General features: G+C 38.3%; 1 protein-coding gene across 7 annotated transcripts in view; it reads right to left on the bottom strand.

Annotated features, from left to right (window-relative positions):
* The window catches only part of TRPS1 (transcriptional repressor GATA binding 1), a 275,610-nt gene extending 260,262 nt beyond the window's left edge, over positions 1–15,348 (bottom strand). For 2 of the 7 annotated variants that reach the window (XM_006261871.4, XM_019495759.2), the window contains exon 1: positions 14,951–15,346. Coding sequence is in view for 1 of the 7 variants with exons in the window: in XM_019495758.2 (XP_019351303.1) it covers positions 14,232–14,241 (10 nt within the window). In the remaining 6 variants the exon portion in view is untranslated. Of the gene's footprint in view, positions 1–14,231; positions 14,615–14,950 lie in introns of those variants that run through there. The other 5 variants (XM_019495760.2, XM_059723804.1, XM_019495757.2 and 2 more) reach the window with 5 other exon arrangements.
* Between the last annotated feature and the right edge of the window lie 345 nt (positions 15,349–15,693).

The following is a 15,693-nucleotide window of genomic DNA, read 5'->3' as shown; positions in this document are numbered from 1 at the left end:
AAGATGAAATGCAGGCAATTGTATGTGCCTAAGAGAGCATAGGGGGAACTTTGTAAATTGGCATATGACCATAACACTTCTCAAGAGTGCATTTCAATATTATTTATATAGCACCCTGAGTGGGTTAAGCTAGTAAACAGCATACGTGTTTCATTAGGACGATCATAATTTCCAAACGCAATATATGCGCACCCAAAGATAAATTATGTCCCGAGCAGCGATTCCATACAATGCACAGAATTGTTATTTATGTTAAATGTACAGTATCTGGGCATTTCTTTTATTCATCGTGAAAAATTCCCAGATTACAACCTGTGTTTAAGAGTTGAAATAAACCACTGGCATTAAAAAAAAAAAAAAAAAAAAAAAAAATCAATATGTTAAAAGGTACAGATTGTAAAATACATCGAAAATAGCCTACATATTCTAAGGAAAACTAATCCAAACCCTCAGAAACAAAGCTCCCATATTTTTACAGCTTTAGATAAAAATGTTAGTCTCCTTTACTATTACAATAGACTTACTCCACATACTTGGTGGGATTATCAATTTCAAGGCTTTTTTTTAAAGTAACAGTGTTTTATAATAAAAAGACCACTTCTTTCCATGTGAAATGTGTTAATCTGTTATTCTGAGAGCTACTAGGTTATATGTACTTTGCCGCTTTCAAGATTTTTGAACAGCCATAAAAAAAAAAAAAACACCTTACTGATTTGCTGATGAATATGTTGGTTTTGTATATTCCACACCAAAGTCTTATGAAAAGGTTGGAGATAAATTGAACTGTTTTTTTTTCCCTCTCCCTCCACCCAACTTAAAAAAAAATAAAAAATGAAAAAAACCCAAGAACTGAGTAGCCTATAATTCTTCCAGATCAGATTGCATTGCGTGCTGCAAAGGGGAAATCTTTTCCACACACTAGGCATTGTTTTGGACATCTCTAACATTTGGTAAAAAAAAAAAAAAAAAACACTTGCTGGAATCAGGGAATGCTGACTGACTTCCACCTCAAAAAGCCACTCTGAAAGGGGCCATAGAAGACAGCAACATGAATACAGCCTATAAACAGATATTTAAGGACACAATATTTTCAATTAAGAAACAAGGAAAAAGAGCAGTATTTTAAAATGCATCTGCCAAATCTGCCAAATGGCTATGAAATCTACAAATAAATTGATCAATAAATTCACAGTGTAATTAAAAAATGATGCCTAGGCTAATTTAAGAACAAAAGTTGAAGAGCATGCTTTTAGCAGCTGATGTGAGAACAGTTAGTTAGCCAGGTATAAGGAAACATCTTCCTTTCATTATAAACAAAAGAAAAATACTTAAAAGCTACAAATGTTAGTTAACTTTGCAGTGATTAACTCAACAATTGTAAAGCCAAAAACAACTTTAGGCGCTTAACCATGAAACTGTCAGTTCTCTTTGCCTGATGATAAAGTATCCAAAAAGTAAACATTATCTTCTGTGTTTTTTTTCCTACATGTGTATTCTATCATGAAAAGATGATAGCCAAAGATCTACTGAGCAAGCCCTGCTGGGTTTTGTACCTTGCTTTTCCAAATGTTTAGGTTAGAGGTTTCATTCTTTCCCTTTCCTTAACTGCCAGTTTTAATATGACAGTTTGTGTAGGTCACTTACGCTTGAAATACCAGACAAAGTCATACAGTATCTTCGAAGGGAAACAAAGAATTCAGTACAGTTAGTCCCCAATCAGATACAGGGGACCAAATGAGTTCACTATCCACATAGAAAGCAATTCAATAACCTGTGCTCAGGAAAAACTCCCTGTGAAACTAACAGGAGTTTTGCCCAAGTCAGAAATACAAAATCGTGGACTTCGATATCATTGGTGAAAGCCCTGTTTTAAGCAAAGCATATGAAATAATATAAGTTTGACTGATTAAAAAAAAAAAAAAGAGTATGAATTTAAAGGATAAGCTGTTTATCTAATTTTGTCTGTCTGCTACCCAGAACAAACTTTTGAATTGCATGACTATTTAGTTTAAGCATTTATCTTTGGAATAAGATATCGTTAAGCATTTCAAGCACTATCAAGGATCAAATGCACTACTAGTAAAACTGGGTTCAGTTGGAACACAGAACAACTGAAAATGGCTTAACCTTTTGCCAGAAGTATGTCACAACAAAAGCTTCCAGCCCTGTCCAAATTATACACAATTTCCTCTCAATCCATTTACTACGTATGAGTTTCTTCTTCATAGAAACTCAATTGCAGTAATCTCCTTGACAGCAAACAATGATCAATAAATATTACTTACAGTACAGATGTGCCCCAGTGTCCCCTCTTCCCACTGTTTCCCTTTTACTTGCATTCTGTGAAATGTTAGGAAAAAGGAAGGGGAAGGGGAATTCTGTTGCTGGCAAAGATTTAGTCTCTGACTGGGAAAATTCTTAACTCCAAGCTACTCAAGACACTGAAGGATTAGATCCTAACTAGGGAAAACACAGGAAAATGGTAATAAACATTGCATGGTGATCCACAGGAACTTTAGTCCCAATGTAATTTTTATATAGTATCCTATAATAAATGGCATTATAACATCCATAATCCAGTGGTCAAAACCTCTTCTCTGTCTCTCTCAATCTCTTTCTCCCCTTCCCTCCCCCATGTTTCAGGCACTTTCCAAGGAAAACCAGTGTTGTTTTAATGCTAAAATCAAGTCACTCCAGCCTTATTCCTGAATGAAAGCAGAATAGTAGCAAAGTGAAAACTATTATGTACTGTAGTGTGCTGCAAAGAGCTAAGGCTGACGAGTGTTATTTTTATGGCAGTTCTACTCTGGTAAGGTTTCATCTCAAATTCCCTGTGACATGACAAAAGAAGTCACAGTTTTCTGGAGAGAAAAAAAAACTGAATAAAATGTATTCATATACTGTAATAGTTCTTCATGTCACAATTGATTTTCCAATATCTTAGTTCCCTTTCTAACCAGACATGTCTTTGAGGCAATAAATTCTAAAACCCCAAGAAGGTAAAACTTGTTTAACCGTGAGTTTCCTTCTATGCACTAAAATAAATTCCACAAGTGCCTCAGACTTCTCCCCTTAAGTATTTTTTAAGTTCCTTCCCACTCACAACTAACCACTTTTCACAAGTATTAAGAAATAAAAAATATTTTTTTTAAATGCCTTTCATTCAAAATTGCATTGAGGTCCTATGTAGACAGGTAAAATCAACAAGCTGTATAGCTCAGTATAGCCAACAGGATGTTTTCATTAAGAAAGATATTTACACACATAAAATGTAACTGTTGCCTTCAGAAATGAAACTGAGAAATTACTAAAGAACTGAAGGAAATTAAAAGAACAATAAAATACCAAACAAATTAATTTTAATTGTTCCTTAGCGAAGGCAATATCACAATGCATCTCTTATGGAAGTTCATCTGACATGACCGTGAACACCAAATGAATCTGTACTAATGGGACACCTAAGATCCAATAAATTTTAGCTTGCCTTTAGTTTGAAAATTACAGAAAACTGTATTTGGTGATCAGACTTATATGTCATAATTAGACCAGCTAATACCCATCACCTGGGACCTTCCAGTTATAAGAAATATTTTCCAGAACATGCACATGTTTGCTGAACTACCAACATACAAAATAAAAAAACAAACAAAAATCAAACAAAAAACAACCCCAACACGCTCACAAAAGAATTACTCTTGACTTACCCTCTTTTTTGAGGTTTCCAAGGTACTCAAGAAGAGCAGTTAAAAGCATCCAATTCCAAAAGATTTCATTTACTATACTAAGTTAATTTATTAGAGTAATCTAGCTACAGCCAAGTACAAGAAAGTAACAATTGATTAAAAATCCTCTCCCGCAATACACACACACTTGCTCTCTCTCTCTTCCAGGCCATCAGGCATTACGATGACAACACACCTACATTTCAAAAAAGCAACATCAACTTGAAACAGAAATTGCATTTCTGACTGATTTTGTTAATTTGCTATTGTTACAAATCCGCAAAATTACTAAGTTTGTCAGAGAGAAGGCAAAACATTTACAGACCATTCAGTAATATTTCGGTTTATCATATCAAATGCCTCCTTTACCAAAGGCCCTATTCACCGCTTCTCTTCACCCATCATAAAATCTAATACAGGTTAGGATTCAGTCAGGCTCCAGGAGGGCACAAGGTCTGGCTCACAGGTATCTGAGAGTAGGACTTGCGCTTTAGGAACTTTTGCTGTTCCTCATATGACCCTTTCATAGAATAGTTTGGGGTCAGAAAAATAAATCTTTAAAAAGGAAGACAAGAAGAAAAAAAACATTAAGGAACCCAACAAGAGGCCTCAAAAACTGGTGCAGTTTACAAGACTATTTTTTCCTGCTTTTAATTCCAATTTTGGAATCAAATAGATTCCAAGCTGATGAGCTATCCCCTCAATAAAAAAGCCAAATCTTGGGAACACTAAGGACCACTCTTGAACTGTGATCTATAGGCAGACTCCTATATGCAGACTAGCCAAAATGCAGGATGGGGGACTTACAATGGATCATCAATGTGATTTCAGAGAGATTTCTGATGGCAGTAAGCACTATAACCATCTTCAAGAATTTGCAAGGTTGGTCTTTAAGCAGCAGGGTTCATGAAATGCAATATAACAAATATAAACCTTTCATAAGTCCTCTCATCTGAGCCTGCAGAAGTTATGCTTTTGGTGTCTATGGGCAGAGATTCAGGCCCAAAGTCAAAGAATTCATTTAGTCTTTTGTTCCACTTCAATCCCTGCGGTTTTCTGACCAAACCCATTAGATTCACTTTCATGAAATCATTCATTTACATTGAGAAAGTCAAACCAAAACAACCCCCCAAAATTGTTACACCTTTTTTTTGCTTTCTCATTAGCTGTGTTGGTGTTGTAAACAACTTAATAGTGGCAATGCAAAGTGAACCCTTGCCTAGATTTGTAAGCTTTTCCAGAGCTTGTAATACCCTGAGTTTGATGACATCACAAAACTAACCACAAGTAAAACCTGGTTTTCAAATTTGTTCTACTTTTCCTTCATTAGTCTCTGTGTCAGAAGCAGAATTGGAACCCTCATTAAGTCACATTAAATACTTTAAACTCATTAAAGGCTCAGAAATAACAATACAAACACTAGTGTTTTTGTAAAAATTATGCAACACAGGTGGAGTTTAATTTACACTTATATTTTAGAACATTGTGTGTGTATATATATATGAAGGCCAAAGAAAAGCAGATATGAGAGAAAGCCCAAGACAAATGTAGAAAATAACAGACAGCAAGGGGAAAGAGAGAGAAAAATCTCACATGGGCCAGATACCCAGACTGAAAGAGGCACAACCTGACTGGATGTAAATAAGGTGCATAATGAACTGAATATTGGATCATACCAAAATATGAACCAGACCTCACATTGTCTTAATCTATGAGATTTTCAATAATTCCTTGCACAGGAAAAAAAATAAAGAGGACCAGTCAGAAAACAAAAAAGCTCCACTGATACTTAGAGTTCTTTTTGTTGTTTGGCTGTTATTACTTGATAGTAGCTCAGAGGAAAAATATAGTCCATTTTTATGTACCATTGAGATACATACCATACATATGTCTCTCAATGTACCACTGAGATGCATAAATATATACATGCATACATACGCATATGCATGTATCTCCATATACACTGTGTGTGTGTGTGTGTGTGTGTGTGTGTGTGTGAGAGAGAGACACACACATAGTGTATTTTGAGATACATACCACACACATGCACATTGTATATATATATACATATGCATACAGGTGCACATGAACTGAATGTCAGCAAACTGAGTCGGAAGCATTTCTGGCTGTACGTGGGGTGGGTGTTTTGTTTCTAGCAAGATGCTATGACTCAGACACATATTGTTGATAACTTTTGATCTTTTTTTTCCCCATAAGACAGGAAATGTGATCTTAATGCTACAAAATTACTTACATTGGTATGCTCAACTAGCATCTATGGGATTAAATTAATCCATTTATATTAAACTGCTTCATGACACATACAAATCATAGTTTACTTCTAACGACTTTCTAGAAAGGGTACTCATTTCCTATCAGTAAAAATTAGATGACATGAATTTTGGATTATGAGGCATTCCACAGTATAAGTATAGTGGGTACAGCACACTCTCAGACCCTGGATACCTAAGAGACTGCCTCTTTCCTTTATGCACCTGAAATTAGAAGTGGCATATTTTGCTAACACCCCATATATCTGAGCATCCCCAGTTTAGTGCCAGGATGCATGGAGGGTAGGCCCTTCAGCTCAGGAATTCACTTCACCCATTTGTCTAAGACAGCCAGAGACTGTTGACCTTCAGGGCACACAGTAAGACTAATCTATTTTCACAGGCTTTTGCCTGCGGGGGCTGGGACAGGGAATGCATTTGGTTTATTTTATTTATTTTTTTGGTGCGGGGGGGGAAAGGGAGCACACATGTCTATTTAGGTCTGACACTGATCAGCATGCTCTGTATTTTGGTTTTATAGCATACAACTATAGCCTGAGCCTGTCCGATGGGAGTACTCTGTAAATCTCAACAATGAGAAAGTACATAGGAAAACAAGCTACTTGCAGAGATCTGGATTCAAAAGCTGAAGAAAAAAAAAAATGTTTCTTTTTTTACTAACTGAACTAATGAAGCAACTTTTCATCTGCCGTATGGCTTTGCCTGTATACGAAACTATGGTACTGTGCATCATATGGCAAAGAAGCAGTTAGGAGCAAGTTCAATGGCTTCATGTTTTGGTGTTGCTGGGAATCTTCTAAAAAAAGAATTCAGCTCTCCTTGCTTCCAAAAAATATCATACTGTGACTGCACAGGCTGCTTTTAAATGATACGTAACATTAGTTTCAAGTCCACTGTTCCTTCACAAGATCAATTAAGAATTCTTTTTAAAAATTAATACCGATAAAGTCACAGATGCTTCAAAAAGCAGTTTGCAAGGTGTCTGAATTTTTTTTTGGAACAGCCAAGCAACACATTTACTTTTCTAAGTATTTCAGACTTGCAGTCTTTCTAAAGTAGGTCGGGAATACCCAACGGATACACATCCGAAAGCTACAGATAGCAGAACGCACCATTTGGGGCTTTGTATATAGACACACACATTTATTATACATAATATAGATAGATGGATCCAATGATTTAAACACATTACATCTATACTGTACATTTTAAGCATAATCAGATATTTACACTGTTAGGTCACCTCTCATTTTAGAGCTACACTAGTGCCAACTGCCAAAAAAAGTACACAAATCAAAATATGTTACCTTTGTTCAAACAATACTGCTGTTCATTATATAATAGAAACTGTCAGGCTTAATCTCCCAGGAACCCAGAACTGGTAGACTCTTGGACCAGAAGTGGTTAGAAATGGTTTGAGGCAAAACTGAAGCATATTGTTTAAGTAAGTCTTGTAAAGGAACATTAGCACAATTGATGATTTTTTACATCATTTTCAACGCATTTTTTTCTAGCCACACAAGTATACTAAAAATACTGGTATAAGAAAAAGAACAGAGATACAAATGCCAACCATAAACCTTTTATAAAAAATATTTTCACAGTCATCATTTTCTCCCCTACTTTGACAAATTTCAGCCTCATTAAACTTAAAGGGAAAAAAACCCCTAGGAACTGTAAGTGATGCATGTAAACTCAAAATAAAATCAAGACAGAGTAAGATATACCTGTAAAAATACATGTTGACATAGGATAGAAATCTAGTTTCATGGCAATCTAAATAATAAGTCGGCGGTTATTTTAGGCACAAAGATGTAGACAAGAATATACTTCTTTTTTTTTCCCCCATTAGGACAAAGAATAGAGATATTTTATATATCTCTTTATATATAAAATATCTCTTTTCTTTTCCTAAATAATATATACATAGACCAATCAGAAAGTCAGATTTTAATTTGACAAAATACAATTTTAACACAAAAGTAGCTATCATTTACAGAAGACAATGTATATTACAGTGCTAGAACATCTCGAATTTGTAAGAATACATGCATAGTGCACACACATACACACACACACACACACACACACAAACAAAAGGAAGCCAATCCTTTAGCCCTTATAGAAGAAAAAGTCCCATTGACGTCAGTGAGCTTCTTCATGAATAATAATTGTAGGATCAGGCCCAAAAAGTGCTTACAAAGATGAGCTATTACTTCAGCAGACTGAATTTTAGATTAAACGTTAAGACTTAGACTAGACAGTCTGGGGATAAGATCCCAGGGAGAACTGACATTTTAAGTGGTGCCACCGAATTATAACTCCTCACATTGGGTGGGGTACTGGGTGGAGTGTCTCCCCTAAAGGAAGGAAAAACTGGCAAAGCCGACTTTGTCTTTGCAAGATTCCCCAACTTGCCAACTTATGAAGTCGCACTGACGTAAACTTTGTCAAGAAGTCTATTGCCTAACTCTGTCTTTCTATGGTGAAAGTCCTGTGTGTGTGCAAAAGCCCAGCAGGAGGTAGAAAGGTAATAAAGAAATGTTCAGAAAATGATTAAAACCTGAGTATATTCAAAAGAAAAGAAAAGAAAAAGACAAGAAACTGTATAGTATGGCATGTACTTTTTTTCTTCTGTTCTATGTATCAAATGTAAGAAGATTAAAGTCAATAGTTTTGGTTTGCTAGACATGATTGCATGCTAGACAGTCATTTAAAAATGTGTTTGGTTTTAAAGTATAAGGGGGAGGAATTCTGACTGAGATAGGATACTCTTGTCTTTTCTCCAATGGACAATTATTATGCCTCAAATCAGACCTTGACTAACAGGTGTAAAATGTTCTTACTTTAATAAAATAAATATTCCCTGATCTGTCACAACAGATACATTTAGCTTATTAATTCCATCTATACCAAAACAAATCATCTCTCCAAAAGAGGGGGGAAAAAGGGATAATGCATCTAAAAAGGCCCATGGGAAAAAAAAATATTTCAGAAAACAGTTTAAGTTACCGTAACCTGAAATGCACCAGCCATCACAAAGAGCAATTGGAGAAATCCAGCAGAGCTCAGCAGGAAAGATTTTTAATAACAGATTGAAAAACAAGAATAAAAATAACTGCATCAACAGGGCCTTTCTTCCTCAGGCCACAAGCCCGTTTTTTCTTGAATTTTTTAAAAAATGGCAGTTTGGCCACTAAAACCAATCCAGAACATTATTAAAAGTTAAAAGCTACCAATTACTTCTGTCTGTTCTTTTAAAGCAAAGTTTGGCATTACGTCAGTTGGTTTAAAGAAAACAAGAAAGAGAGGGAGAAAGAGAAGGAGAGAAAGTTTCCTGCTTGTATAAATTAAACCACCAGGGAAGGTGTCTAGCCACTTGTAAAGCATTTATTGCAGGTTTTTAAAGGGCTAGTAACATTTTTTAAATGACTTATTTTTGAATAAATTTAAGAGAAAAACAGTTGACCTGAGCTTTGAAAAAAATAATGCGTATAAAAACATCATGTGTGTCAATTACAGCTTAGAAATCAAAATGTAACTACTAAAACTAAGTTTGCTGATCTAAAGTTTAGGCTCAGATAATTCCTTCTTAATTTTTATATTCCCTCACTCTCAGCATGAGAAAAGTTCTACGGTATTTAATGGGACGGAACCAACAGGCTTCTACAGAAGTATCCTATAGGCATCATTTAAAAAGCTGTAGAGTTAATATAGAATTATATTATTTCTATAGATTTCCTATACAGTTCTGCAGCAGGAGAATATAATTCTCTAAAAAAATTCTATATGATTATAAAAACAAGTTCATAGAAAGATTAGCATTTCCTGTTAAATCTTATATGCTTTTTTTTTTCTCTTTTAAAATGAGCATTGTTGCTTTTAGATTTTAAGGGGAACTTTTAGGACCCCAGAACATAAGAAATCAATACAATAGAAACTGTGTGAAGCCCAAGTCATTAAACAAGATTTCTTTCATACAACTCTGCCAGTTCACCTCTGCCAGTGCTCTAACCCTTGTGATGCCAATGCAGGAGGGCTTCCTCTGACTGCAGACAACACATCATATGGTGTTCAACTGTGTGGTGCTTTTGAGATGCGACAAAATGTCCACTAGGGACTAAATTGAGAGCAACATATTTAATCCACCATTGCTCCCTGTCTATTTTGAACTTTGGTCCGGAAGACAAAAACACTAGTGTACTACAATGTTACTTTAAAAGTTTTTTTTTTCCCCCTTATATTCTGGGCAAATATACAGCTAGCTAGTAGTTCAGTTTTGGTGGCCTCTATAATGATTAAACACAATGGCAAATGTGATAAGAAAAGTATTACTAGATGTCTTGTTCCTGCAACAAACTAAACTGCATAATGGTAAAACTGCACTTCGGTGCTTCGCATCATCTGACATCTCTCATACGTTTTAGCAAAAACACAATGTCAAAAAAAATCAATGCTTAGAAATATCTTTTTTTACAGATTTCTTTTTTATACACTAAACTGAATTTAAAAGTCTCCTGCAAGTAATTAGACTATTCTCATTTTGGGCACAGATCTTTCTATCAAAACCTAAATCAAAACTCTGTTGTTCCACTATGTGGAAGGGAATGCCATAATCCATGACTGCTAAAAAAAGCCATTCTCTTCTTTCTCTGGGAGGACTGGAAAGGGTACTTTTATTTATTTTATGAACAGACAAAAATAGTAAGACCGTAACCAAGATATGCTGTAATTAATGCATTCAAAGATCAACAGGCAATGGTATTTATATAGCAGATGGGTGCAGACTCGGCAGTTTTCAGTATTAATCATCAATATTTGAAAATAGCAGTTACCTTATTATCCAAGAACTTAAAGAAAGTCTCAGAAAGAAAAACAATGAGCCTATGAAACACTTCCTCCTTAACATCCGATATACCTGCCTTATTTTTTATCAATTACATTTTGACTTGTGAAGTGTAATATATTTGGGCAGAAAGGTCTGCATTTATAGTTGCCCAAGACTGCCAAAAACAGATCCAGACTACCTCACTTAGTTGTGTTGAGGAAACTAAATTAAGCAAGGGCAAACACCAACTGGAAAGTTGTCAGTCTACTGAATGAATGGATTCCTTTTACACACTAGCAGAGTATCTTAATCAGAGTGCATTTCTGTTCAGGGCCAATACTTTTATTAGAAGGTGACAAGTTTGTTTTAAGTGAAACAGTATTAGAAAAGTAATTGATTTCCACTTTACCTTCACTTAACGAAAAGGGTTGTCAGATTCCCAACCTTTACAGTTAAATATTTTTTAACACAAAACTCTCTTACACTGTTACATTTGGTGCTACCCCCAAACTTTTATTACAGCAACACTGCTAGTATAGCTGAAGTTGAGATCAGAGAATGTTCCCATTAATACTGTTACATTAAAATATTGTCCTGGGGTAATAACACACATAAATATTCTTCAAAAGCACACATACACATACACGCACACACACACACACACTCTAAAGTTAAGACAAATGTTTCAGGTAAAGGGCAAGCGATTAAATAAATACCTGAAGTTGTGTTTTCAATTCAAATTTTGAATGTTTTTTTTTTTTAAATGAAGGGTATAGTAATATTATTTTTTAGCTCTTTCACATGAGGGAGCATACAAAGCATGTGCCGATTAGTATTAAATATATAACATGGATGAAATACTAAGATTTAAGAAATACTAAGAAACCACTGCACTTAGGCAGAAACTCCACCTTACAAGATTTTAAACTTTTTTTATTATTCATTTCATATTTGAATGTATTATTCTTCCCCACACATTGACAGCATGCCTAGTAATAGAGTATACAATGAAAGTACATTATGATACATAAAATGTGGTAAATACAAATCTTTACTATGAACATCTATAAAATAATATGGAATGTACTCTACTCTTAAACTCACAATGTATCCTACAATAATGCTGAAAGTTATCATTTAATTTATACTAAGAATACCTGGAAAAATAATATGGTAAACTAGGCTAAATCTTAACAGTGAACATATTAGCCAAGCCAAAGAATCCTCAGATCTCACAGATTTTCAACATCACTTTGATTTTTCTTTATTACCATAATCAGAAGGTAAAATAATTCAATCATGCTCTCACACAAAATCTCCAAATAATATTGAAGGTCTGATTTACAGCTTGACAAGGGGGGGGGGGCGGGAGAAAAAGGGGGGGGATCTAACTTAAAAGCTGATGCAACTTTGTCTTTATTTTACTTTGTTGCGCCTACCTATATGCAACTAGTATCAAGCAGACTGAAGTTATAATATGCCATAAAACCATGATATTCTGAAACAGCAGGACAGATGATAACATGAGTGTTGCCTTCATATGTGAAATTCCTCCTCCTTTTAAATATAAAACATAATATCTTGATGTCGTAAATATTTTAGGCTTTAATTTGTACGTGAGTATCAGTGTACTGATCAACTACAGTATGAGTGACTTTATGAAACTTGCTGAACAATCTACAATTTATCAAAAAACTATATCTATATGTAACTTTTAAAAACAAAAAGGAAGGCCGACTTTCCCCTTCCCTTTTTTTTTTTTGAACTGTTCCACTTATTTGGATTAACGATGTTATTAACAAACTTTCACTCGGTAGTTTAAAAAAAAAATCTTCCAAAGTGTTGATATCATTTCCAGACAGTCTTGTCAGCATCACAATTTACAGGAAATAGTTGATGTTCTCAAACAAGCCCTGTATTTACTCATAGACCCACAGTACTTTAAAAAAATCCTCACTCTTTTGGAGTTTGTTTTTTGTTTTTTTTAAATGTCACTCTGGTGGAATATCTGACAGAGCTCTCTAACCTAATGTACGTATTGCGAACATGAGGAAAACACTGTCTACAGCTCAGAAAGAATACTGTAACTTTTATTCTCATTTTGTCCACGTCAGAAACTGGCTCTTACCACTACTTTCCTTTGCTGCCCCTTGCATTTTAACTCTGGCAGTTTTCTCAATGATCAACTTTTCCTAAAACCAACAGGAAAGTAACATGATGCCATCAAGATCCATAGGTTTCAATTGCGTAGTTGAAAAAAGCTGCCTGAATGGCAAAGATTTTGATGGCTCCTTTATAGTTGTAATGAAATGGATTAAATGAAAACCAGGCTCATATGAAAGTACTGTTTATTACACGTAGCATCCACAAGATGCTAGGTGCTGTACAAACTAGGTATGGGCCAAGCCCCAAGGAGCATACATATCTTGCATCCTCTGTGATGTGTCCCTTTGCATCTGTCGCTTGCTCACTCATACTCTGTTCTCCTCACCACAGTGTCCTTGCACTTGTGGAGGAAGAGAAGATGGACTTAAGAGGTCCCTTCACTTTAACTTATGACTTGGCCCCACATTTTTCAGTCAACGCACTTCAGAGCATTGACACTGGTGTCTGGAATAGCGACCTGATATTTTTTAAGTGAATGGGCCCCTCTACAACCTCAGAAACAGAAAACATACAGAAGTCCTGGTTGATTAAAACACACCTTATTTTTCTATTAACCCCCCCAAACAAATAAATCAAACCTCCCCAAATATCAACGAGAGGCTCTGCTTCATGCGCCGCTCAAGTCACAAAGCAATTCTACGCTGAAAAATAGCCCCCTGTCACTGCCAGCATCCCACAACTTTGTGGGTCTTTCTGGAAAGTCCATTTGGATTTTCACGGCCTTTCCCTGGGTCCCTTCTCCCCTGGCCAGGGCCCAGGGACGGGGACCCAACCGAGCGGTGCAGAGCCCACCAGATCCCACCTTGCCTGGACACTGCAGCTTTTTACCAAGCCACAAATGACCCCCCCCAGCATCACACTCCCCCTCCTCAGAAGTAGCCAGCCTGCCCTCAGCCCCATTCGTTCAGTCCTAGCCTAAAAAAAAAAAAAAAAAAAGTCTGTCAGACAAACAGATCCCTAGTGGAAAACACAAGGAAGGGGGTGGGGGGGAGTGAGGAAGGAGACAAAGTTATGGCAACCATGGCAGGGCTCAGCATGGGACTGCGCTCTGAGAGCACAACTTTGCCTTTAAGAGGAAAAGTTTTCCGTCGCTCTCTGCTCTGATTTCAAAGGGAAAAAAAAAAATCCACCACCACCATGTCGCCTTCCCCCCACCATCCCCCCCCCCCGGTGTGACCAGGGCTTGCTCTTCCCCCCAAAAGAGAAAGTTGGTCCCAAACTTACTACTCTTCATGCTGGTCTCTGTGCCCCGCTTGTCATGATTCCCAGTAAAAACTTCCAGCAGCAACAACAACAGCAGCAGCAGCAGCAGCAAGGACTGGGTGACTGCAGCTCATCGGATGCAAGATCTCTTCTCCCCCCTTGCCCAGCGCCCCGATGGGGGGATCCCCCGGGGAGAGCTCCCCCCGCACAGCACACCCCGGCCCCGCAGTGCCCCGAGGGGTGGCTGCTGCCCCCGGGGGAGCCGCGGGAGGCAGGCGGAGAAGGGGGTTGTTTTCCCTGCTCTCTCCGCCGCCTGAACTTGACCCTCCTGACTCCGAAGGGGCTACTGCAGTTTGCAAGTCGCCAATTCCCAGCGATCACACATGGCTTTGACCCACCAGAGGACGGGGAAAAAAATGCACCCAAAAAAAAAAAAAAAAAAACCCCACCAAAACACACACACACACACACACACACACACACACACACACAACCCCCCCAAAATAACAGAGAGAGAGAAAGGCTGTGAAACCCGAGAAGCCCCCGCTTCCTCCGGGCCGTGTGACACCCCCCCTCCCTCACTGTGCGTGTGCAAAGAAAGTCACTTTTAACCCCCCCTTGCACACGCACCAGCGCTCAGCACTCACTACATGCGCAACAGCAGCAGCCTCCCCCCCCAGGCCTGCATCTGCCCTTCCCAGCCCCCAGCCGGCTGCTCGCCTCTGCTCCCCCGCCTTTACCTGTTGATTAATCGGCAATAATAATCTCAGCAGCCTGGAAGATGGTGGAGCTGTGGCTTGAGCCATGAACCGTCTTCTGTTGTTTGCAGAGTTGATCTTGGATGGCTGGGGGGGAGGGGGGGAGTGCGAGGGTGAGTGTGTGTGTGCAAAGGGGGAAGGGGAGAGGGGGGAAGACAGAGAGAGGAGAGGAGGGGGGGATTTTTTTCCCCCCCTGCCTTTTCCCCCCTCCCCTCTGCCCCCCTCTTTGCAGGGAGAGAGAAAGGGAAAGAGCAGGGACCTGGATGTGCCTGGTGCGTGTGTGCAAGGGAGGAGAGAGCCGAGCCGGGGCTGGGGAACAACAGCCCCGGAGGAGGAGGAGGAGGCGGCGGAGGAGGAGGAGAGCAGCGGGCTGCAGATCGGCTCTTTATCAGAAATGTTATCGCTTGTCAGGACCTCCGTCTCCGAGCATTACGTCAGTTTCAAGACACCAACACTATTAATATCAAAGGAGCCTTCGCAGAGAAAAGCGCCACCCCAGCCGGAGCGCCCTTAAAGAGACAGTGCAGCGTCCCCGGCGCGCTCCGCCGGCGCAGCCTCCTGCTCCTCCCCCGCCCGCGGGCGGCAGCAGCCACCGCTGGGGGAAAGGCGGCTTTGGACTCGCCCACGTCATTCACAACTTTCCTCCGTGTGATCATCGCCGTCCGGAGGAGTCCGCTGCCTCCTTTCCGCCGCTTCCCTGCTGCATTGAGCAGACAGAGGGAGAT

Source organism: Alligator mississippiensis, chromosome 3 (genome assembly GCF_030867095.1).
Source record: "Alligator mississippiensis isolate rAllMis1 chromosome 3, rAllMis1, whole genome shotgun sequence".
Taxonomy (NCBI): domain Eukaryota; kingdom Metazoa; phylum Chordata; order Crocodylia; family Alligatoridae; genus Alligator; species Alligator mississippiensis.
The sequence above is the reverse complement of the archived record's forward strand: the minus strand, read 5'-3'. Positions and strand labels throughout refer to the sequence as shown.